Here is a 26,803-nt window from a genome sequence, read left to right as displayed (position 1 = left end):
ATTTCGATATTATTTTCCAGGATGACGGCTTCTTTAAAAAAAAACAAACAAACAAAAAAAAAAACAGTTTTTGTTGTTACAAAATAAACTTTTCCAGGACAAGAAAACTGGTTGAACATTTCTAGGTTTTCCACACACCTGAAAAGAGTAGCATTATCTGTTTTTAGTGTCTTTTTGTGTGTACTGCCTGGTGTACATATACTATGAAAACTAGCTTCTTCCAATGTGGTGGAAATTCGCAAAAGTAGATACATTTTTCCAAAACTGCAAAGTACAATAATGTAGTTGTAAAGAACAACAAAACAAAATGAACCAGTAAAGGATAAATACAACAGTACATTTAGTTTTTGGGGGTGGTCCCATTCCTTGTGTCCAGACACGGGAGAACTGCAATTTTGTTGTGTGTCTCCCTCACTAAAATCTCCCTTTGCATAAAAGCATCTGCCAAACGACTAAATATGAATGTATTTTGAGTTTGATAGTTAATAAATGGCTGCTAAAGTAAAAAAGTAAATGACCGAGAGTTAAAAAAAAAGCTTCAATGTTTCTTTTCACAATGCATGTTTAATATTGTAAGTCATGCGTTAGCCCCTTACTACATTTTGTTAATTTCAGGGCTCCTTATCAACTAATTGACTCATTGTTTCAACACTTAGTAACACAGTGGGTATGTACCATATATAACGTGGTCACCTGTAGAGAGTAGAGTCAGAAAAAGAAACTTGAGTGTGGAAAACCTCAATGTCTTTATTGCTGTTGTTGAGTCAAGGGTACAATGTTTAAAACACCCATCCAGTTGTTTGACATTGGGAGTGGTTAGAGAGAGTACAAATTGTGTAATGTGCATTGGCTTAGCGCTACACAAACAACAAGTGTCTGGTTAAACATAGAAATAAAAGAATTTAAAAAAAAAAAAAAACATAAAATGGTCAACAAGTTGTAAAAAAAGAATGGTATTACGAAACCACTGATACAAAAACATACATGTCACATTAAATCACGCATAAAAATATTTTGGTCAAGCTCCCCTGCTCTTTTCAGGAGCCATGGAATGTGATTGTCAGACTTTTGAGCAGTAATATGGATCAATTTAATGCCCCGGCAAACCGTTCATATTCTTAACTAAGCTTGTGCCATGCAGCTACTGAAAGGGATCGAGCTACTTAAGATCATGTCAGTGAAATATCTTTATATTATACTGAGTTGCTGTGAGGCTTTTATGTACTGTACCTCAGCTGTCATAAACATTGTCGTTGCAATCTTAAGACGTAGAATTACACAGTGGTAAATATCCTAGTACTGTACTAGTATGTTGCTATATACTTAGGCACCCTGATTTACTTTGTATGCCCTCAATTAAAAATGATTGCTGAGCATAAGAATGTGCATAGAGGCTAAAATGAAGTTAAAAGTAGATGTAAAAATTAAAAAAAAGGTTGGTTTGCCCATTTCCTATGATATAAAACCTACAGCTTTCAAGCAACATGAGACACTTGCTTTTAAAGAGAAATGTCTGAAGGTTTTAAAGTGATCAAACAGGTACAAAAGCTATAAAACAGCTAGAAATAGAAAAAGACAAAACATATTTTAAAACATAAATAAAATGACAAAGGATAATAATAAAAGTCTTAACAACACTTCTGCCGCCTCCAAATATGAAAACTGCCAGTTGGTGAATAGTTTCTGGATACAAAAAGCTTTAAAAAATACCTTTTGAGTACAGAGATGTTACATACGATACAGTATAATAGGTCATATTCAAAACATCACATGTGCTAACATATATTACTCAGACCAATGATGCACTATTGGTAAGACTTAATAAAAGTGAAATCAGCTAAATTCTAGAAGTGCTTATATTTCTATCCTGAAATGGTGAATGTTGAATAAAATAACAATGTGTGAAGCTTTTGCTTTAAATATAAATAAAAAAAAAGAGAGATGTAGGATGGAGAGGGAGAGAACTGATTTCACCCATCTCTTTGGAATGTGGAAATTTCACTCATCTACTCTCTCTATCAAAACTGTCGGCATGGAGAACAACGGATAATCTAAATTTAATTAGTTTTTTCTTCCTGGCAGGATTGTATAAAGTAATTAGTTATTACAAATGTCCAAATTTCACAGCATTTTGTTTCTTTTAGAAAGCAAAAAAAAAAAAAAAAAAAAATTGTGCAAAGGCACTATACGTGGCAACTGTACAAAAATATGATCTTGTTCCAGTACAGTGCTTGGACAGCGTCTCTCCCGGGGTCCCTCTTAGGATTGTGGTCATTATTTGGTTCTTAAGACAAAGTCATAGAAGAATCTTGGGTTATCTTGGTCCCAGGGTTTAGTGGTTCTTTGAGACATTAGTGCCCCATACCTGCAAAACAGAGATGATGCAAAATGCAAGTCTGTCAGCGCATTTACTACACATCTGCAAAACAAGCAGCAAACACCACAAAGAGCTGAAGTCATGCAGTCGATGTCCAGTTTAAAGGCTGATGCTGGCTCCAAGACAACTGTGACTGACTGAAACCAGGTACAAAATTTTGCTCTGATTTGAATTTCTTGCCTCCAAACCATTTGACAAAATGGAAGAAGTGTTGTTTAAACCCAAAATGAGACTTGTAAAGATGACAACTATTGATATCACAAACATTACACGTGTATGTTTTACCAAGTTTAAGCAGCCTGGCTCGAAGAATATCAACTGGACAGACCGTTAAGAAATGATGCACAGAGATAATCTGATAAGCATCAAGAGGTTTCATAAATACACTTGAACTGACTGCTATGGTTTATTGGAAATTCAATAAATTCAGTGAGTTACTTTTCCACTCACACGCTAGGGAACATTATTCTGGAAGCCTGGTATCAGAGTCAGGCATGTGAAGACAGAAACTTCTACATGAGGTCCAATTTAGTGTCAAATGTCTGCAAATTCTAGTGATAGTGACATCACTAGTGATAACTGCAAAATCTATACAAGGCCTCCAACATCCTCCGAGTCAGAGTGTGATGGTGTGCTAATCTTCAGCAAACCGGCTATTAATGTGACAAACCAGCTTGGCAGGAACAGTGTGTAATGCTCCAAGAGGCAGGAGTGCGGTAGAAGCAGCACAAGCCGACGTGCACATTAGTGGAAAAGCTGGAAGGGTTGAGTGGCGTCAAGATGGCTGTTGAGTGGGCTTACAGAGGTGAAACTGGTGTGTTTGTGTGAGCCTGTGTGTTGAACAAGCAGCACGTTACACAGAAATGTGTGGAATTCCTCAAGGCCAAAAAGCCTCTCTCCTGCCCACTGGAGGGAACAAAGGGAGGAGGAAATGCACTCAGATCTGATTTTAAAATAGTAAGTAATGTTTAAGTGGCATCCTGTAACACTGTGGAGCAAAAGGCCAAACAGCAACTGAAAAACACTGCAGCGTAGGCTATGATAGGGTCACTTATTAGATTTGGACACATGGTGTTGTATAAATCAAAGAGCCAGTGTCAAAATGACCTTATGTCTCCTGCCAAAGGACTCGGGGTATTTTTCCAACTAGTAAAAATGTTTGCTGGTGGGTTGCCAGTTCAGAAACATATGCTTTTCGCATATTTTCAACTGGTATGTTAAGATACATGAACGTTATGCTCTCCCAGTGTAGAACAGCAAATTAAATCAACAGACTAGCAACATCTTTACCACTAGAGTTGGAGGAAATACTAAGATCATTTACTTAAGTAGAAATTTAGTTTAAAAAGTACTCTCTGTGCAGAATGGCCCATTTCACATACTGCTTTTGGATTATTAATCAGATTCTGAATAATACATTATAACAAATAAATGTAGGGGAATAAAGTGATGTAATTTAATTATGAATTGTATTGAAGTTTAAGTAAAAAGTAACAGAAAATAAAAATACATAAAGTACACAATGCTGACTTAAATATATTGTATGAGCATGTAGGAATTCTAACCATTTTAAAACAGTTTGGCTGCTTATAAAAACACAGTGATACTGTCAGATTAAAGCCTGCCACTAATTTTATCTTCTACTACGTTCAGTGTTTTCCTTATGGGTTGAGCAAATCCTGTATCGTGTAGAAAAATGAAATATTGCACTGGGAAAAAAATTATAACAAGGTTGTTACAACTGTTCTGAAAGGTTGTCATTTTGGAAGTTCACTCTACAAATGAAGTGTCAAAGATCAACGGCTTTCGCCTCGTCCCTTCAGGGGTCGCCACAGCGGAATGTGCTCCACGCATTGATTTGGAGTGAGTTTTTTTTTTGGAGTGAGCCCTTCCTGCCGCAACCCTCGGGACTGACACCATGGAAATGCAGTGTACATGCACAAATACCTTACTCTGCCATTTGCGGTTTTGTGTTTGTGCACAAATGAAAAAGCTGATACTTTGATGTTGGCTTGTAAAAAAACAAACAAAAAAAAACTCACCGTTAGCTACCGATTTGGTTTCCCCTCTGCCTGCCACCTGCAATACATGAAGCAAAAAGTTAATAAAGCAACAAATATGCAGATGAATGGAGAAATGTAGCTAAATGTACCTACAAAGCCTCCAGTCACAGCGGCAAGTGCTTATTTTCTTACCTAACTTTTCTTGAACCTATCCAGACAGGCCTCACAAATCATCTTTTCTGCTCATTTGCGTCCATTGACATCACCGCATAGTATGGTCAGCTAATGACAAGGTTGCTAACCACTACCTTTCCTGGTCCAGGGTACTTCTTGCGTCAGCACAGGCCACTGCCTAAACAAGCAGCCCCACTACTCCCTGTGGTGGACCCCAGCCTTCTGTCTGCACTGCAGCTGTTGGCTGCAGGAACACACTACTACCAGAGTAGGAAGGATGGAAGGACGTTTATAGGAAAGTAAGTGGGTAGGTATAGAACCTTGTCATAGTCTATTTTAAAATGTGGAGTTTCACCTCTACTAAGCACCTCTACAAACACAGTTTTATCTGTGTATAGCAGTGAAGATAATTTATTCATGTCAGGTGTAGTCAGACTTGTTTGAAAATGTGAAGCGATAACAGTGATTCAATACTGTCAAAGTGCTGTTGCGCACCTCAGCACTCTTACTTGTAAAGAATTCTGTAAACAGTTTATCCATTATGGCAATAAAAAGAACAGTGAAGCTGGACTGAGAGTAGTGATTTGTGCTTGTCACAAGGAGCAGAGATGTGATACAGCCATTTGTGAAAAGTGTTCGGCCTGCAGCTGGACAACGGGCGCACTGTTAAAGGTTTTTACGACACAGAATTTACACCAAACTCTAATCCTCTGGATTTTGTTGAGTCGGCTTTAACAAGTTATAGGTGTTAATAGAGTCAACAGCATAATCCTTCTTTAAAAGTGGCTTTACTTTGCTGATGTGTTCACTCATTTCCTTTCACTTTGCAGGACTTTGGCGAACAATTGGTCAAAATAATAAGGACATAAGCTGTAAATGCCTGCGTGCATTACAGAAACCTATTCATGTTTATTACTGAATATTTACCTAACTCCTCTATAACATTGTGCCTTTGAAGATGAATGACTTATAATAAACTCTCTTTGGGATATTATTATAATCTCTTCATGGACTGAGTTACTTATTTATGTTTTATTTTAATTAAAATATGCAGCAGTGTCCAACCACAGCAGAAGACAGCACAGCGTTGTCAGTGACAGAGAGAAAAAAGCTGACAGTGTGACAGCAGATGGGGAAGTCATTCTGTGATAAGCACTTTGAAGGAAAGTGAAACAGATACTCTTTTACCTCTCCAGACTTAATCCAGACTTATCGGTGAGGTCAACTAGCTATGAGAGTTCTTTAAAGTAAAACAAACATAAGGAAGTGTTATCCTCACTGCTGTGGCATTATTTTAATATTTCTACACCGTGTCTTTATAGAAATAACCCGTGGGGGCTTCCAAGAGTGCAAACCAATCTGGCATAGTAATAACTTTGTACATATACATCTGGAAAAACTCCAGATGTATAGATTTCCCCCCACAACTTTGATCACCCTACACGTCTTTCTTCCCCGTACAACAAACTAAATGGTATGAAATCAACAACAGCTACCTTGGTTGGAGATGCTCCTTTATTTTCCCATAGACTCCTCTTGTTGGTGACGTCAACAGGCTTCAGGTCCTGTGAGTGAACAAGAGGCAACGACAAAGCATCGGCCGAGCTAAGCATTTGCAGGTCAATATGAAAACAGACGTCATATTTTGGCAAAGGTGGGGAATGACAGAGAGCTCAAGGAACGAGAGCAAAGGTTGACAGGCAGTATTATGCTTGTCTAGGGAAAGTGGAAAATAGCACTCTCACTAGATCCATCACTAAGCAAGGTAAAATCCAGGGAATATGATCATACTGCATGGCAAGATGTTCTGAGAAACAGTACAAGCCATGATCTGCAGTACGTAATAATCTGAAATAAATATCTGGGTACAACGTGCTGTAAGTAGGAGTATCGAAAACCAGTGGGTATTGCTGTCTGCTAGCAAATATCCACATGCACAACTGTGTGGATATTATGACAGACGTATATCAAGCTCAGCACAAGTGTTTTTGATAAGTAACCAGCAGGTGGTGCCAAATATATCACATCTCACAGGAAGCATACGGGCAGCCTGACTTGCCTCCACTGCATAAATTGCTAAACAATTATTAAACACCAACTGTACAGAACACAACCAGCAGGAATTGTGATGAGAGATTTGTGTGAAATTACTAAACTTTAAAATGCTGCATATTTCTTTATAGCAATAAACATTCACTGCTACTGTAACTAATAAGCTGATGAGTGTAAATAATAATAATAAAAAAAAATCTAAATCTCATTTAATCTGAGGACTATGTTTGTTTGACCCATACATTTTTTAAATTGCTTAAATCTGATTGGACAGATGTTCATCACAACACACCTCCAACTATTTAGTTGTTCTTCCATACAAGTCTCTACAAGGCCTTCAGCTATACAGGACATGTACTGTACTCGCTAGTAGCAGTGATAGGAGTTGCTATGACAATGACCTACCGCTGGCCTTGCTCCTGAGGCTTTGCCGCTCTCCGGGGTTTTATTCAGCCAGTCGTTGATGCGGCCCGCCACGCCTGTCTTGATCACAGCTGCTTCCTGTTTGGACAGGGTCAAAGGTAAGCTAAGCGTGGTCGTCATCGGCAAGGAGGCCAAGCAGGAAGTGCCAGCGAAATGGGCTCTTTCCTCTCTCTATTGCTCTCTTTCTGCTCAAGTCACACAAGCACAAGTTTCCACATCCTCCACCACCTCATCTTTTACCTTAAATGCACTTCCGCCACCTCCGGGGGAGCTGAACACGTTGCCCTTCTCCCACATGCTCTTGATGTTCCGTATGCTATCGGTGACCACCGGCAGATCCACCGCTCCGGAGCGAGGTGATCGACACTCCTTGTTTTCTCGCTGTGGAGACAAAGCATTGGGTTTAAACTGGAGAACAGCAGCGGACGGCTGTCGTGATCAAACGCTCACATACTTGTCTTCTGTTAAAACGCCACAAGCTTGCTAATAATAGTGACAAATTCCTACAGCGTCTTTGATACGCCTTCAAAGTGCATTGAGAATTATTATGGGTTGTTTTCGGTATTCAAACAACAGAGAAAGATGCTGGGGGAAAGGAAGAAGTAGCATAAAAGAGCCACATGACACCAGTTCCAACTGCCTGTGTAAATACTGAAAAAAGAAACACGATGGAAACTGGGATGTTTTTATGCTCAGAATGCCTTCTAAAATATAGTTTCTAGCTTATCAAGGATGAAATCTTAAGATTGAAATCATAAGATTACTTGCTGAATTCAGGTGTTAAGAGATTTGTGTCAGTCTTCTTTAAATATGATTTGAAATTGTCCATCCCTGTGTTGTTGATATCACATTCAAGGGGCTCTGGCACAGTTCAAAATGTTTAATTTAACTAAATGGATTATAGTTGCTAAAATACAGTAGAGATGATATGGGCCATATTTATTTCATTTCACAAAATAATTCATTCAATAAACATTCAGCTAGTACCAATGTTTCTTCACTATAAGAAGGAACAAATGCTCAAGGAGAAAAAAGTTAAATTTCATGTTGATGAAAAAACATTTGTTTTACTCTTTTTGCCATTTCAGAATAAGGGGATGCACACTTTTGTATTCATCTTTCCCTTTTCAGTACTTCTCAGCCGTATATAATACAATTTCTTAATATGATCATTTTTGAAGAAGCCGAAAATGTAAGAATGGCTAAAATGATAAATTAAAAATATGCCATACTACATTTCAGGAGTCTTAAGACTGGGTCTGGGTTTTTGTCCAGCCAGCTTAAAAAAAAAACATTACTACAAAAAAAAAAAAAAAAAAAAAAAAAAAATTAAGAAAACTGCTTTAAATATTTTAAGACATGCAGATACCCTGCATTACTTCCAGTTATCTTGTCGTGACCAAACATGTTTAGATTGTTTGCAAAGATAAAAACAGCAACCATGCCAAGGCTAAGCAGTCAGGAAATTATACACTTTTTCTCAACTCTAGGCTTGTTTTATTTCTTTTCTATTGGCTTGATTAATGTGCATATTAAATTTTGGACATAAATGCATATTACATTGTGCATATGAGGGTACAACTCACGTATTTCTTCCTATTTTCGGTATCTGGTTGTATTTTGGTGTCTTGTGTTACTAAGTGGGATAACCCTATTCTTCTACAAGGCATAGATAACTACAGTTTCAGTGCTGAATGCTGATTTCCATTGTGGCTACAACACTAACCTGAGCAGCTGAGGTGTACTGCTCCAGCCGGTTGTCTATCTTGGACACCATAGGAGAATGAGACATCTTCACTGAGCTGCTGGGCAGAAGTAAGCAGTATAGTATGTAACACTTTAGAACATACACTTTGAATAGTAAAAGCCTTGCTGCAGGTAAAAGCTTTGTCTCTTGTAGACGATATGATCTGGCAGATATTTCTTAAGTCATGAATTTACCTCTTCTGTGCAGACTTGTTCAGGAACTCTGCCCTTTCTCCGATCTGTAGAGAAAGGTTATTAAAGAATGAGGTTATAAATATTGTGGGAAAGCTCCACTCATGCGCACATCACTTTCCTTCATTCTTCACTAGCCTCAAAACAGATGTTAAACCCAACTCTCCTTTTCATTTTCAAGGCTTCTATCAGTTCTCTTATGTTTGTTTGAGTGGCTTCACAGTAAAACGTATTTCTAACATAAAAATACTTTTAATAATAGTGAATAGTTTTTACTGCAAATATATTTCAAACCTTAGCTAAGTGTGGCAGAGCACAGCAGAGCAGGGAGAGGGAGCACCAGGCAGAGCAGAGGGGATGGCTAATATTAAGATGCATATTGAACCTTTAAGTGCATGGGTCAGTATAGATACATGTGATTCTGTTCAGAACTATCACTTTTAATTAAAATTAAGTATTTTTTTTTTAAGCATGTAACCACAACAGGTTTTGTTGACGTTGGACATTTGGATTGGTCTGATTTCTTTAAATACTCAATGCATTACATTGTCCTGTGTACAAAATATTCTTGAAGACTAAACACACCCACACAAACACACACACCCACACACACAGAAAAAAACACAGCAAGCTTTGGGCCATGGGAATTTCAGAGGACTGTTTATATATAAGACAAAAAGACTAAAAAAGGGGGACAAAACATGCCTTACGTAGATGCTCACAAAACCCTTAAAACAGGCAAAAGCGAAAAAAATAAAAAAATGCCACCCCCTCCTCTCTGTGAAAAAGGACCTTGCACTTAGCAGCTACTGAATGTGGGAGTTCCCAAAATACTTGCCGACAGGAAATTCCCCATTCCCAGACGCGTTTTACAGAGTTGTAGCCATCCGAACACAGTTACAGTATTCCTGTTAACCCTAATCACTTTCCTGCCTCCCGCATCCTTCACTCTGCCCTTCTGTCCTTTTCTTTCAAAGAACATTTTATCTATAGCACGGAGCATGGCTATGCTGGTTTACTGCTGATAACATGAAAGCGAGATCCCGGGACTGTGTGTTCTGTGGGCTGTAATTCCGTGTATTTTAGTACTGCCATGATATGGCACTTTGCAGGCAATAACCATGCAGAATGGCAAAATGAATAAAGAAAACAATGGAGGTATGTAGTTGACAATTGTATTGTATGAAATATTTCTTATTAAAAATGCCTCAAGTCACTATATACTTACAATGGCTCTATTGTTTTTAAAGCAATTTTAGGCTCATTTGGCTTTTGAGCCTTATTGTTTCATAGACCACAACTTCACAATTTTAATTTGCTCTCAACACCTCCTAAAATTGACTAGCTAACAAAGTGGAACATTTTTTGCAAATTATTACTAATACTGTTCTAAACATTTTGAGAACTTTACCAATCAGGCATAACATTATGACCACCTTTGCAATTTAATGCAATCCAATGCAGTGGCTCTGTTTTTAGGTTTGCACTGTCAAATTGGGTTGCATTAAAATGCACAGGTGTACTTAATGTTGTGGCTAATGTTGTGGTATATAAATGTATTGTTTTGGTGGTGAAAAGGTGACCAAAAAAATCAATTAAAGCTGCATTAGGTGAATTCAAATTTAAATGTTGTTACAAAAAAATCACAGTTTTGATATCAAGCTTAGAGTCATCCTAGCATTCACATAAAAACATCTGTCTCACGAGAAAACAAGATAAAAACATCAAATATAAAACCAAAGTTGGAAGACACCACACACAATCCAGGACTGTTATGACAACAGAGCCATGCAACCACAAAAAAACTTCATGTATTACAATGCAACGCGAAAGTTCATTTGTGGCTAATTGTGCTGAAATGTGCAACAGACAGATGCATTCACACAGGCACACACACATACACAAACACAGCTGTACCTACAGTGAACATGATGACGAAGTAAAGCTGAGTCTGTGAGACCATTGCAGAATAACAATTCCCAATTCCAAAAAAGTTGGGACGATGTGTAAAAGGTAAATAAAAACAAAATGCAATAATTTGCAAAACTCATCAATGCATATATTATTTACAATAGAACATAACCAACATATACGATGTTGAAACTGAGACATTTTACCATTTCATGGAAAATATTAGCTCATTGGAACAGGGTGATATTAACCATTGTGCAGCATCCCCTCTACTTTTAACAACTGTCTGCAAATGTCTGGAAAGTAAGAGACCAGTTGCTAGAGATTTAGGACAATGCCGTCTGAGGGCACGCCCACCCAGTTTTGACCTTTGGCCTTGTCCCTTGCACACAGATTCCTCCTGATTCTCTGAATTGTTTGATGATATTATATACTGTAGATGGTGGGATCTTCAAAGTCTTTGCAATTTTACATTGAGAAACATTTTTCTGAAATTGCTTTATATCTTTGAATGAAGTTGGAAGAGGTGCACATTGGGTTGATTTGAGGCGCTTTTTGTTACAAAAGGGTTAGCAAATTGGTAATTTTTAAAAGTAAGTTACAGAAAAATGTGCCATCAGCTGACTTTTTCACACATCTTGCCATGTTCATCAAGGTTCTTACTATTTATGAACCCTCCTTTAGAAAACACTTTCAGAGAGCTAAAATGGGGTGAGAGGCGCAGATGAGGGTCATCTGGCACTTAATCTCTCTAAATATGTTGAATGTTTAGCTTGAGCTTTGCTGCACTGCCGGATAAGAGGGATTTGCAGGTTTTGGGGAACTATTAAATCGAGTCAATTATGCTGTGCTGGACAGGATGCAAATTCAGCATGGCCACAAAAATAAAACACAGGCAAACTTTTCAACCATTCCAGCTGTTGAAAATATTGAGCTGCCTGATCTGTGATTTCCCCCACACATAGCAGTTTAAATGCCAGGATCAGTCAAACTTGGGCTTTCTCCAGATGCTGAAACAGTGACCACGAGGCTGTGGCAAGTTCAACTTTCCGTATGTAAAATCTTAAGACTGTGGACTGGTTTTTAGCCTCCTATTCGAAGACACAGAAGCTGCAACAGTTAACGTCTCAAACTTTTTTACTAATTACATTATTTTTTAAAGTTAGTTCACGCTTTGTGGAAACCAGTACATTTTCAGTAGGCTAACACTAGCAGCTCTCCTGGACTCTTTAATAAGCTTTGAGGAATTTTGGATTTAGGTAACCGTTGGCAGACAGGCAAGCTATAGTTTTTTTTTTTTTTTTAGAATTAAAGTATAACTTCCATAAAGTTTTGAAAATTAATCATATTGTCTGCATAGTAATTGTGGACAACACAATTTACTTAGAATATGATTGGAGTTATCAAGGGCACATTTAAGCCCTCATCTACAACATTGTTGTTTTAAAACAAATGAAAATAAAATATGTAAGAAACAATTATAGTGTTTCAGTTCTACTTTGGAATATACCTCAGCAGATAATAACAGCTGTTTATTATTATTATTTATTCGCTCGGTATAAATATATTATTATAAAAACTTAGTACGGATTTTTATCTGACACAATCACCATTTTAAACTGTATTTGTGTGTGCGAACAGAACACTTGACAAGCAATGCAACATTAACAAAGGGACAGAGGGTTTAGTGAAGGGTCAGTTAACAGATAAAACTGGATTGACACTCTCCTGTTAGACGTTGTTTTTGGAGGTGCACTGACCTTCAGAGAGGAGCCTCGAGGGCTGACACATTTGAATGGTTTTCCCTCCCCATCCATAGTGTCCTCCACCTTCTGTCTCTTTTCAGCTGCCTCTGCTCTCCTCCTTTCGATCTCCTCCTTCATCTTCCTCTTCTCCTCCTGAAAGTGTTTTTACATGAAGTTCAGCAGATACATTTCTGCACACTTTGACATCAATCCCTGAGATTGTTAAGTAATGTGTCAGTTTTTATTTTGCAGCATATCTGCTGTTGAAAAGGAGAATTTATCATCTAGAAATGATCCTTTTCAACAAGCTCTCTATTCTTCTTCTGTTCAGCTAAGCCACTGCTGCTCAGTGAAACTACTTCTATTCCTGTTGTATAAGCCACTGTCGTTGGCAAAGATTTTGCCTGGGAACAAGCTCATACTGTAGACTCAGAGCACTACAACAAAAAGCGCAAATTCTCTCAAAACCTGGATAAGTTCAGTGACTTTGACGGTGAGGTGGAATAATAGACCTGAAAATGTAAAGGCACTTTGTTACAAAAAACAGCAAACGTCACACACAAAAGCAACAGGAATGCTGCAGACCCACACAATAGATACGTGCCACTTTTTAATTGATTTACTTACTTTATTCAATGAAGCAGGTCAGGAACAAATTCAATTACGCAGAGCAAATTCTTATTTACAGTGATTGGCTGCCCCAGGAAAATAAAGCCATTTTGGAAAGCTCAAGATGTGCAGACTATCAACAGTTTTTTTAGACAATTAATGTATGAACCATTTGTACTGTATTCAGAAGAGGACTGTTGCTTGGCAGTGTATCAGCCCTCTCCAGCAGCCTTGTCTTGGTTAATTAGTCTCTCTGTATCTCTGGGCCATCTTTTAATTACAAACCAAAAGGCCTCATTAACATCACACAAGAGGAGAAGAACAGGGGGAGATAGCGAGAGACAGGCCGCCACATTCAGAGCCAAGATCAACAAAGAGGACCAGTCAGTGTAATAGTGAGAAAGCATGGGGGCATAGTGACAATCTGAAAGGAAAATGAATGACATTGTGCTCACATGAGAACACATAGGTAGGAAGAGGTTATCACGTATGAGATGCATAAGGATGAGGCCTTCATAGAGGGAGGAAAAGGGAAATTACATGTGTGAGTTACGAGGGGGACCCAAAGAGGCTGAGTCATGATAACAGTGAAGTATGGAGAGATAACGTCACTACGGCGCTAGTATGTGTGATGCACGAGTTTCAGCTCACACAGATGTAAAGGCTAAATCAACATACTGTATAACCAGTGGCATAGAAAACAAGCTAGCCAGCCTAGCTTGGTAACCTGCACTTTCCAAGTGAAATACAAACTGTTCAACTGCTGTAAAGGGACAGTTGTCTTAAATTGCTGTCAGTACATACTGGAAAGTGTAATTGGGCTTGTATCAACATTCATAAGTCATGAAGCTGACATTTGCATCCCATAGCAAAATGTCAGCCAACCATTGACGAAAATGTTTCCTTGCTAAACTTAAAAATGTGCACACCAGTGCAGTATTATATGTACTGTCCTGAACAAAAGGTAAAAAAAAAAATCAAATTCAGTTTAAAATCAAATCTTACATTTGCCTGGTGGTGTTGTACAGAGCTTCACACTCTGTACAACACCACCAACCATTGATCTCAGAGGCTTGAGTTTGACAATGACTAATCATTAGAAAGAAACTGGATGAAAGGGAAAATAAAACATAAATAGAAAAAGCAACAATGATCAAACAGCATCCTTAAAGTGAGTCCCCCACCACCCTCATCAAAAAATGCGTCTTGCTTCTTTACCTCCTCTCTGGCTTTCTTCTCCGCCTCTTCCTGCTTCTTCTGCCTCTCCTCCTCTTCCAGCACCTTCCTTCTCTCCTCCCTCTTTCTCTTCAGCTCCTCCAGCTCAGCTTCGGCCTCCTGCTGCTTCTGCCTCATCCTCTCAAACTCCTCGCTCTCTGCATCATCGCGGCGACGCTTCAGCTCCTCCAGCTTGCGCTCTGCTTCTAGGCGAGCGGCGTCGTCCTGGTCATCTCCCCCAACCTCAGGGGAGCGTACACTACCACGACTGTGCCAGACACACAGAAACACAGGTCAGAGCACAAGAGTAGCACACAACAGAGACAAAAGGAGCAGGGCGCTGCTGGGTGACACACTGGTTAATACTTGACATTTGATACAAACTGAATATTTTAACATCCACTGGAAGGACAGAGACACAAACAAACAAAGACACATACAAATAGCAACACGCGCCTTTGCAAAGTCAATGTTAAAACACATCTTGAGTTTTATTTAGCATTTAATGCTGAAGATTTACTGTAGGTGACCCGAGTCAGAAAAACACTGCCGCTCTGCTACGGCTGAATGCTGAACAAACACCGCTTGTTTGCCAGAAAATCTGATTCAGATATGCGTTCCAATTATTTTGCAGATGCCCCAGGCAATACTTTAATGTTTTTCTTCTAGCCTGAGTGACAAACACTAAATGTCTAATCAAACTGTCCCTATTCAGCATATGCAAACACTTTGAAGTATTAAGACAAATATAGAGATGTCTCTTTGACTATTTTCATCATAAAACCCAGGTTGTAAAATATTTCAATTTTATGCCTCTCTTATTGATTTGATCAGTTTTAGTTCCCCCCCCCCATTTTATCCCCACCTTTGGAATCTAAATTTGGAAATTTTAGAGTTTTGTGGTTGTTAGGCAACTTGATCTTTTCAGCCGACCTTTCTTTAAAGAATATTAAGTTACTGAAGTACTTTTCCACAACTGGCAGTGCAGTTGGCAAGTGCAGAAAGGCACTGACAACATTAGACTTGTTACAGTTAAAATAATTTCAAATTAAAAGTACCTGTGCATGTGGCTTTAAACATCTATATTGTGCTGGTGATTTCACTAGAGACAAATTGGATATTTATGGTAAAAATGAACAATTTGTATGCAACCAATGACATTTCTATTAAATAATTCATCAGAATTGGTTATGGCCAACTTTGGCCTCAGAGTTGGAGCCAGGTGGTGACTTGGTGTGTGTGCGTGTCTGTGTACCTGTGGGTCCTCTCAGGTTTCCTGTGCTGTTTGGGAGGAGACTCCTCGTGCAGTCCTCCGTTCTGCTTCCCCTGCTCCTCCATCTCCTCCCTGGTCCCGCCTCTCTCACTCACCTGCAGGCACAAGCACACACAACCACCAGGGCTGGTGAACAAACATGTGATTGGTGGGTAAACTGAGTAGGTGGAGTCTGAGAGAAAGAGCACACCCAGAAACAAATAACACACATCACATTGCACAGCGTCCACTCCAGAATTATGGCTGACAGAGAATTAGCTAACATGTGAACAACCTCGGAGTGATTCCAGCTGTATATTTTCTGTCTCATTTTCTTATCATTCATCAAGTTTATAAAATAAAATAATTATGTGTGAGCAGACTATGTACACTGCCTGTACACTTGTAGCACACGTTCATTGGGTCTAATTTTAACTCCGATTTAAGTTTAGGATGGTTCAGATTCTCTTTCTGCTCAGAAACAGAAAAGTGAGATTAGTTAAATTAGTGACATTTTTTTTATTTTTGTATAATAAACATATAAACAATAATAATGTAACAGGTGGCTAACTTAAAAATATCTCACATGTTGGCTTATGTGCCTTTCCAATAAAAGACGCAGATTTGATAAAACTATGACTGCTAGCACAGTTTTTGGAGTGGAGTCAGTGTAATGTGAAGTGTCGCTGCTGAGGTGGAAACATGCAGAAAAAAAACACAGTGACCACTCTGTGGAGCATAGCATTAACGTTATTAACAATCTCACCCATGGCTGTAACCACACCTCATAAAACCACCAGTTACCACCAGTAGCTGAGCCTATGGTGCCAACCACACTGGGATGACAAGGACAAGGTGTCTGGGTAATTTCAATGTCTCCAAATAAATCTCAAAGTCAACTAAAAGCCTTGTTAAGACAATTGTATAACTCTTGTTATATTTATGTATCTCCTCAAATAGGTATCAAGATACTGAAGTTACCCAGTCTGTTCATACTGTGCATCACACCTCTAGTGAAATTCTTACCACATGTGTGATACCTCATTATCCTCTGTGTGCAGTATCTCTGATACCTCATTGTCCTCTTCAGTGTCATTTGTTAGTAACATAGGCTTGTTCTCTGATGAACTGTCTACATTATCATCCTCAGGTACCTCTTCAGGCTCCTCTGATGCTACTTCATACTCCTCAGCTTCTGAATTTGTTGACTTAGCCTGATTAGAACTCTCACTGACTACTGAATGTGTTTCTTCTTCAACACACACCTAAGAAAAAAAGGTTACAGCAGGTCGTTGAAAGAAAGAAGGGAAAATATTAGCTAGTGATGCCCATCCCGTAAATAAATCAATGACCATTACTTGTTTTACATTTTAGGCTCTTCAGTTGATTCCTACAGAAGAAAGCAGCACATTTCAAGGGACTGTCAGCTACAAAAATACAATACAAATACATGCAAAACAATAAACAGATGTTCACCTGTTCTCGTAAGTAAGACCTTCTTGGTATGTCCTCTACCAATTCCACTTTCTGCTCCTGCTCTTCCTCTACGTGCTCCTCTGCTTTGTCCCTGCCCTCAGGAGCAGCCTCCTCTTCCTGCCTCTGCTCCTTCTCCTTTCTCCTTGAGCTGTATGTTGATGTCTTCTCTTCTTCTTCCTCGTTTTCACGGTAACGGCCCCTGCGCCAAGAAGAGGGCTTCTCCTCGTCTTCGTTGTTTTTCTCTGTAGCGAAGCTGTTGTTACCCTCTATAACGGTGGGGTCCAGCTCCCTCTGTCTCTCCAGAGCCTCCTTCATACGTCTCTGCCGTCTCTCCTCGCGTTTGGCCATGCGCTCCAGCAAGGCTTGGTCCTCATCGTCTCCGCCGCCTCCATAAGAGCTGGTCACAGACACTGTCTCTGTCACACTAGGAAAAAGGAAACAAACATTTCACTGTGTGGTGTTTTGATCATGAGGAGGAAGCCTTAAGGTCAGAGAAGGAGGAGACGTCAGCTGTTAAGAAAACGTGAGAAAGAATAATATTATTTGCTGTTAGATGCCCTTGACTACAGCAGTGTGTTTGGGACCTTAACAAAGACAAGACCAGAAAATGTAATATAACAGAGATAAATTGACTCATTTATGACAAAATGTCTGACATTACAGAAAACATCAACAGTTCATAAATCTTAAAAGAACCCCGGTATGTTTCCTTGATATCTTCAGGACTATTGTACATGTGTTGAGTCAATATCCTTGACTGAACAGCTCTACACATTCAAATATGTGTACTGTAGCTGCTACCTGGAAACTATAATATACGTAAACAAAATTCTAAGTGTACATCAATGATGGCTGCTCTGGGGTTTTGTACTGCTATTTTCTAAATGTTTACAGGGAAAATGACTCCTCAAACATAAATTCATGCAAACATTAGCATGCTAACATCTCCTAAAGAGCAGCAAACACAAACTGCTACTGAGGCTGATGGGAAACCACCCAATAGCTGTTGATACAGTATGCAGGTCCAGACCAAAGCGGTGGACCAGCTGAGTAAATGCATGGCTTAAAACAAAGTATTTATTATACATCTCTTACTGTGCACCAAATACCAGCCGTCCACCATCCACCTCTCTCCAAACAGCATGACTCAAACTATTCAGGCCTAAAAGTCTGGCAAACATTATCCTTGCATCCACACAATCAACAATGGCTAGTCAGGTCCTGCCTCAATATCCTCCTGCACAATCCCCTTGTTGTTTGACCGACCCAGGATGTATCTCTGAGCTCATAGAGAGAAAACATTCATGACCACAAAGCAGCATCTGTGCTGCTAGATGTCAGAGCAGCCCACAACTTCCACTGTGGCCAAGGTGATTGATTTCATCTTATTACACATTTACAGCTATACAACTAAACATGGTTACACACTAGCAACCGATGCAGTGTATACAGTACGCAGCTATCTGCATACTGTTGAAAAAGTCTCAGGTGGAAACAAACAAAAGTGTACCAGTGAGAATGCCTTTAACCGATGCAAGAGATCATTTTAGTTAGCCAGGTACATCAGTCATTTTCTAATCAAAATCAAGAGTTGCTTGCTAGAAAAAAAGAGAAAGCTATAGTGTTCTTCCTTTATGTAAAAGTAAAAAAAAAAAAAACACTGTTTAAAAAATTATTAGTTTTTTTAGGGGTACTAAAAAACTGTACCAGCAAAAGGAAAAGGTCAACAATTATTTTACAAAGGAAATGTACTATACAGGACAGGACACAACATACTGTATCGGTACAGTACAACCCATGACTGGGCATTGATGACATTACAGTGAGCCTGGGAGCCACGATAGCAGCTGTTGAACATGCAGTATTTGTCACAGCCAGGTGGTGTTTTGCTACTGTACATATGTGTGTCACCTGTGGCTGTTGGACATAACCAGACTCTCTGGCTGGCCACTGGGCTCCTCACTCTCCCTACTCCTCAGCCTCTCCTGGCGCGCCCTGCGCCTCCTCTCGCGGGCCGCCTCCTCTTCATCATCATCATTTCTTGCCAACCTTAAGTAGCAAAAAGAAGAGAAAAAGAAAATGAGAGAAGTGTTGAGACACTCCTTTTTTACTTTTAGGGGTCCATCTCTTCCTCCCCTTATTTAATTCTAAACTGGACTGTAAGCCCTATGTTGACCAGATTTTATTTCTGTCTCTCCCATTGAGGTGACCTGTCAGCTGCACAACATCTAATACTTCCTATCGTGGCTGCAGTTTTCGTAATCTGATAAAAACTCTGACTGGAGACATGCCTTGGCTAAGGATAAAAGAAATCCAAAGAAACAGTGTTTCTGGTTTATACTGGTCTAGTTAATGTTGGAACAGAGAGTTTGTGTGTTACTATTTGTACACACAAACAGTAACACACAAACTCTCTGTGCACTACAAAACAACAATTAGCCTTACGACTTTGTTTCTATGCGTATTTATATGAGAAATTGAAAAACACATTAAATCTATCAATCCCATTGTTGTTAAGAAACAGAGATTTCAAAATATATTTCAAAACTACTGTACTGGCATAGGTTGAATAAGTATTAAAAGGACACCTTCACTGATTTTGAACTTACTTCTTTTGGTTCTAGTTTGGGTAGTACATGTACATAAATATCATTAAAATTTCCTTTGACTTCCCTATATTAAAATATCTCTCTACTTCTAGCTGAAAAATGCCTCCAGATTACATCACTTGGAGGAACCTTCAGTTCAGATCATGTTATCTGAATGACAATGACAAGACAGCTGGACAGGCTTCAGGACAAGTCCTTCACTGTTCTTGAGGGGTCCAACCAAACTTACAGATTATCTGTGCAGAGACTTAAAGATGGCTTATCACATTCACAGATCTTTTCAATTCAGCCCGATGGAGCTTGAAAGGATCAGAAAGAATGGGATAAACTGCCCAAATCCAGGAATGAGATACATGTAGAGACTTTAACAAAATGACTTGCTGTTATTGCTGGCTAGTGGCTAAAAAAGTCATGAAGTGTATTTGTATGTTTGCAGTAATAGACAGATATGGCAATTGCATATCTGTCTATTACTGCAAAGTGTCAACTATAAATACTCAGTGGTAGATACTGCCGCTTGATTTGATCATCCGTTTCCCATAAAGATTACATGCAAGCAAATATTACTATAGGAGACAGAACATGCTTCACCATTTTAATAGGGTAAATACAGATTCTGGGTGGTGTCCCTCAAATTTCTGTTCTCATTTTGTTTTGTGTTGGTGGTATTTTCATATTACTATGCATAACTGGTCAAGCATAACGTACATAACGGAAGGTCACCCCAGGTCATGATTTAAAAAATACAGGTAAGCATCTGTTGTTTTGCATTAAATGCTGAGAATTTCTTATTTCTTTACTTCCTCTCTAACCTTCTTTTTCAACAGGAATAAATCGCTGCAAAAAAGGCTGAGATCCACAAACCACCCACTGCCTAAACACACCAAAATCCAAAGCAGACTTGCTGTGGATTATACATGTTTTTATTAAACGCAGTGGTTTAAGTAAAGGGTGCGGCTGCATGCATAACTCCATTGTTCACGATGCAGTTAGCTACAAAGCTACTGTATATTTATGTGCTTACATTTGATTGAAAGCAGCAAGTTCAGGCCTCAGTTTGGGACTGGTCCAAAGTAATTCTGGGAAATACAGGAAATCAAATTCAAGTAGAAGTAGACAGGTCTGGGGAAAGTGGCTACACCCCCAGAGTAAAGTATATTTTACACTTTACCTCAGATTACAGTATTACTAACTAGAGATAACAGTGTAGTTCTATCATAAACTATTTTCTTTACTTCCAAAATATCTATGAACTCAGCTCCACGCTTGATCCGTGTTGCTCTGACTGACCTTTTCACTCCCACTGGTAACCACATGCCTAGCTACCTAACATCACAGCGCAGCTTTTGAGGTCAGCCAGCGAAGCATGCTATTGCATGTTAATTACAACACGTGTGGTGAACCGTTCTAAAGCTGCCTGGGTTTATTTGAGGTTTTACAGCTTGTGAACACTAGTTTGCCTCATTCCTTCCTACCCCCTAACACTGTTTCCTACCTCCTGTTTCTTTCTCTCACATTAGGAATGTTGTCATAACAAAACAGATGAGTTGGTTACCGCCCGAGACCTATGGGACGGTGACATCAGTGACATCAGGCAATACTTTACACATGTGCGTACGTATTTGCTTAGCTGAGATTATTTGACATTTTAGAGTATCAAAGTGTAACAAATCTAGATAGAAATGACACAATTTTCATAACTTTGGATAAACACTTCTCATTGTAGCCACAAGATCCAATAAAAACATGTAATGTTCATCAGTCATCAGCTGGCAAACTACCTCAGAAATGTTATAATTGAGCAAGAGTGTAGTTTTTTTGCTTAAGATTTCAATATTGTGTTGGTAAGAGCAAAAATGTCTTTCAAAGGGTGCATTTAATTCCTTTTTAATTTTTTTTCCCTTCCATTCATATTCCACTGAGTTCCCCTGCAGCAAAACGTATATTAACCCTTATTTAAAATGCCAGACTGATATATCCTTTGTGAAAAGAAAAAAGATTGTGATACAGCTTCCTTAACTCCCTACGGACTGCACCATCCCAGAAACAACACCAAATGTCATGAGAAACAGAAAACAACCCCACCCAAAAATAGAATAAAAGAGTCCTTGGTGGTGATGACAATGACAATCTCAGGGTTAAAGATTCCTCAGTAAGAGAGAAGGATAAACCCTAAAAGCTGAATTAGCATTCCTGTCAATCACAGTCTTGGGTATTGATGCATAAAAAAACCAAAACACTAATTTAATATCCCTCTCCTTACCTAGGCCCCCAACTCTATCAGTACTGAGACAGAAATATGGTGATATGTGAGAGGTGATAGAAAGAAGAGGAAAATAGAAAGGGGGGAGGGACGGAAAAAGCAGTTAAAATGGAGGGTGAGGATAAAGAAGTGGAAAATGAAAAACAAGAAAGGAAGAGCATGTATGATAATGGGGAAAAAAACATTTTTTTTTATAGAATGATGTGTAGTTATAAACCTCAGGTACATCTTTTCACCCTTATATACTATTCAACAAATGCCTTTGTGGGTGGCCATGTGCAGGAAACTCATACTTACAGTCAGCAACTACATTGCCTAACAGCTTATGGGGATCACGTCTGTGATGCAACTGAAATGGAAACCAAGACTTCTGTTACACACGTAGATACATTCCACTTTTTCTTGGGTTTTCATGTGCTGGATAGTACAGTAAAGCTAATTTAAGCAGGACTCTGCATGCACAAAGCAACTCTCTGCGCGAATAGTACAGGCATACAAAACATCGCCATCAGCGAGCCTATTAGGGAGAAATATGTCCAAATATTTTCTTTACAGCAAAATATCTCAGAAATGTCAGTGAAAACAATTTGGGAGAAGCCCATGAGAAAAGACTTCTTCACCCCTCCTTGGCAACTGAGGAACGGGGGGGTTGGGGGGTGAGAAGACAGAAAGTGGGAAAAGAAAAGCTGCTGTGAACAGAGATGAGGGAAGAGAAGAGGGGGAAAGGATGGATGGAGAGAGAGAGAGAGGGAAATAGGGTGGGGGCTAGTCCTGTCAGAAATGCTGACCCATTCCCACGCTGGCCTCTCTGGACTATTTCCCTTCCTACTGCCGGCCCAAAGAGCCACAACATACCCCATCTGTCTCTTCTCCCCACCCTGCTCTCTGCTGGGCCGGCTCCAAGAATACACAATGTTAGTCGTGATAGAATTCCCCTAGACTGCATTTATCCTAACTCGCAGATGAATGAGGCAGTACAGCATTCATTAAAAACATAAATATCCCATTTCAACACTTTTTGTAAAGAGTAAAGGCAAAATCAAGCTTTCACAATCTGCAACAATCGCATGACTCTGATCCAACCTGATGTGGTAAGTACAAAGTTGATATACGTGGCTCAGCCGCTCCCTCCCTATCTCTCACTCTCTGTATGTGTCTCCCTCTCTCTTCCTGTCAGATCCGAAAGGTTTATGATGCAGGAATGGTCCATTCACCCAGGGTGGGGATTGTTTGGCATGGCTCATTCATGGAGGATGGGTGTTATTTCCTCGGCCCTTCCTGGTCTCTTGGGCAGAAGGGCCACCACAGATGGTGAGAATAGTGAGGGAAGAGAAGGATGGTGGTGAGGCAAAAGATGAAACAGAGAAAAAATAGGACAACATAGGGCTGAAGGGACAAAGATGAAGAGAAGGACAAGGCGGGAAGTAGATGAGAAGCAGGAGCCCTGCTTCTCATCAGAAGAGCACAAAGATGGGGCATAATAGATACATAACATAACAGATACAATGAGGAAGAGAAAGAAGAGGGGGCGCAATAAGGGTAAGAAGAGGTGAGGGAGAATGACATAGAAGAGAAGAAGATGGAAGAGAGCTGGTACTGTGTGATGTACTGTAGTGGAGCAAAGGGGGATGACACAAGGAAATGGTAGAAACACAAATAAACACTTCCTAAAAAGGACATCAAAGACAGAATGTAAACTACATGACTTCATAAGTTATGCTCAACATTAAAGGACAAAGTTCAAAGTTGTGCTAATCTGCTGTCTTGCTTAAAAATTGATACCACTCTCTGTTATATATAATATAATATACAATATAACCCTATAGCCGGCAACTAGTTAGCTTAGAATAATGACTGCGTGACTGGCTCTGACCGCAACTAACAATTCCACCTACCAGAGAAAAATGTAAAGTTCAATATTAACTACAATTGCTACAGTATATTCTTGTTTAATCGCTACAAAATCTGAAGCAAAAAAGGCTGAACTATTTTTTTTATGTCTGGAAACAGTTACGATTGATCAGGAAGGAGAATAAACACATTTATCAGACTCAAGGTCCAGTGTTACTGCTTAGCCTGGAGCAACGTTACCCCAAAAGAAGGGCTATTTGAGCTGATGCAAATACCCTTTGGTCATTTCACTAACTGGGAAAATTCCACATTTGTGTGCCCTGTTGGGAAAAAGATGAAAGGAAGAAGTCAAAACATTTCTGAGTGACTGTGCTTAAGTAAACAGAAACATACTATAGCACTGATGGTCAGCGTGGACTGGAGAATTGGGGAATATAACAGGGTTTACATGTACTCTTCAGTAGGATGTTTCCTTCCATTCAGTTCAAATTGTTACACTCGTTTGAGTCAATAAGTCAACAGATGCACCAGTAATGCTGTAATCAGAGGCATCCTTTTCTTCTCATAACGACAAAGCCCAATCCTATAACCACCAATAACAAAATCACTCAGTTTTACACGAATCATGCAAACAAAATGACAGATTGTACCAGTAAACAGTCATTAATGTGACTCTAATGGGCAATCCAAAATACATAATTTTCAACTGCTATGGACTAGAATAAAAAAACTAAACTAAACAACAAATGACAGAAGGCATAGCTGAAACATCTGTTCATTTTTCCCCTGCACTGATGGGTGATAATTTGAACTACATTAAAAAGGAAACATCTCATTGATTCCGGTGAACAGTCTGCGCTGTGCTTTAGATTTTGTTTTTAGTTATAGACCCCCCCCATTTTTGCCTTTGGTCGAGCATGTTTTTTTACCTGCACATCTAGGTGATTTCATTTGGAACTAGGCCAGGTGTCATTTCAGCAAATTGAAATGACACTGTGTCTCTCCCAGGGACACACCTGGTGGGCACATTTTTATAGGCTGGGATTTGGTCCTGCAGAATTCTACATCTCATCCTGCTGCTCTACCCTTTGGCACACTTAGGACAGCTTGGCTGCTGTCAATACGTGCACACACACTCTGACTCCGCTGTAGTTAAGAAAGGTAGATGGAGCTTGTCAAGCCTTCATCACCTGATGCTGATCCAAAGAAACACGCACTCTAAAGTGAACACCTGCATAGTTAACTGCACAATCACAATCATTGTAACTCTCAGCGCACACACACAAACACACAGCCATCTTGGGCACAATTAGATGAACTACTTAGACATAAACAGAGAGAGTCAGTGGGAGAAAAAGAGAAAATACATACATACACACACTCTCTCTCTCTGACACACACACACACACACACACACACACACACACACACACACACACACACATTCTCTCTCTCTCTATCTCTCAATGTCCCAGCTTGTAGGAAATAGCTCATAGAGACCTGGCCAGTAAACACTTCTAATAGCCAGGAATTTGGCATTTCTACAGCCGTTATTATATGGCCCCACACTCTCCCTGCGAACTCTGTCTTTCCACAGTGTGCTCAGTGATGGTTGAATGGAGGCAGGCCAGTGGGACAACATGTGGTTTTGACTAGTCCAACCAGGAGGGGCATGTAAATATTGATTGTTTCAATATATTGGCAGAAATGGAAACAATGTAGAGATGTAATCTTTTATCAATAACAGGTCCGGCGTGTTGTCTGCCAGCTGAAATTACTGCTGCTCCAACCAAATAAATAGTCATGGTCAAACTCCCACCGAGCTGAAAATGTAAATGTCGAAGGCGCTTACAATTCTTACTCTTTTCCCACTCGTTCCATTTCTCCTTCAGTCAGTCATCATCCTTTCACTGTCAGTTTTTCTTAGTCTACATTATCTGCCAAATTCCATCTTCACCATGTAACACAAACACTGCAAAACCCCATAAATAATTCTAGCAGTGGGGGGTTTATGGGTCTTTTATGCCATGAAATATAACAACGGCATTAACCTTCACTTCAATCAGCTATTTGGAGTTCATCTTGGGAAACAAAGTATATATGTCTAGAAGGCGGTAAAAGCTAAAGGATGTCAATGAGAACACTGCATACATGTTGGAGGTAAAATAACAAGGTAGAAGGTTATAAAGTAACTCTACAGGTAAAAATTACTAGGTATTTGGGTCTGTGCATAATACCTTGTAAACATATGACTATGAGTATGAGTAAACACCAGCCAAATATGCTTAATGAGGAATCCATAAATTTGATTATGAATAATTTGGACAGAATAATTGCGGTCATTTAAAAAAAATAACTGTATTATCCACAATCACCATATAGTACTTTCTAAGTAACACAGACTTTTCTCTACTCACATTTTATCGCTTGTCAAACTGCTTTCTGGATTAGCTTATTCATCTCTATCAAAGATGTATATTATTGTTCAATAACGATTAAAAACAGAACAGCCAGACATACCGCCCCACTGGGTGACATATTTCTTGATTCCAAAAATTGTGATCCTTAAAGATATTGTCTAAACTTATTTAAGTCGCTGTAATTCCACCAGGGACCTGTCACATGCACAGTTGACCAGACGAGGTATAAGGAAATGCCAATTCGGGGCACATGGGGCTACTTTTGTTAAACATACAAGGAGCACTACTTTTAAAAGGAGGAAACATGTCAGGCTGATGTATTTTTAATAGCCGTTGAACAACAACAAAGGTCTACAACACACACAAACAAATACAGGCTGCTAGCTGACAACAGGAGTAAAGGTCGTAGCGTTTATGTGGTGACTGTGGTGACAACACAACTAATTTCCAACCAAAATTATACTTTAAAGCTTCACTACTAAAGA

General features: G+C 39.3%; 1 protein-coding gene across 16 annotated transcripts in view; it reads right to left on the bottom strand.

Annotated features, from left to right (window-relative positions):
* Window positions 1-727: 727 nt before the first annotated feature.
* The window catches only part of cald1a (caldesmon 1a), a 51,678-nt gene continuing 25,602 nt past the window's right edge, over window positions 728-26,803 (bottom strand). For 6 of the 16 annotated variants that reach the window (XM_067490095.1, XM_067490104.1, XM_067490103.1 and 3 more), the window contains exons 3-15: window positions 19,087-19,224; window positions 17,176-17,599; window positions 16,740-16,964; window positions 15,703-15,815; window positions 14,451-14,715; window positions 12,639-12,776; window positions 8,971-9,014; window positions 8,756-8,834; window positions 7,270-7,410; window positions 7,012-7,107; window positions 6,051-6,119; window positions 4,420-4,456; window positions 728-2,365 (exon numbers count right to left, since the gene is read on the bottom strand). In XM_067490095.1, coding sequence (XP_067346196.1) covers window positions 2,352-2,365; window positions 4,420-4,456; window positions 6,051-6,119; window positions 7,012-7,107; window positions 7,270-7,410; window positions 8,756-8,834; window positions 8,971-9,014; window positions 12,639-12,776; window positions 14,451-14,715; window positions 15,703-15,815; window positions 16,740-16,964; window positions 17,176-17,599; window positions 19,087-19,224 — 1,783 coding nt within the window. In that variant the 3' untranslated portion in view covers window positions 728-2,351. Of the gene's footprint in view, window positions 2,366-4,419; window positions 4,457-5,742; window positions 5,795-6,050; window positions 6,120-7,011; window positions 7,108-7,269; window positions 7,411-8,755; window positions 8,835-8,970; window positions 9,015-12,638; window positions 12,777-14,450; window positions 14,716-15,702; window positions 15,816-16,739; window positions 16,965-17,175; window positions 17,600-19,086; window positions 19,225-20,808; window positions 20,864-26,803 lie in introns of all 16 variants that reach the window. The other 10 variants (XM_067490099.1, XM_067490110.1, XM_067490109.1 and 7 more) reach the window with 8 other exon arrangements.

The sequence above is a fragment of the Channa argus genome, chromosome 21 (assembly GCF_033026475.1).
Source record: "Channa argus isolate prfri chromosome 21, Channa argus male v1.0, whole genome shotgun sequence".
NCBI lineage: Eukaryota > Metazoa > Chordata > Actinopteri > Anabantiformes > Channidae > Channa > Channa argus.
This window is presented reverse-complemented; position numbering and strand designations above follow the sequence as displayed.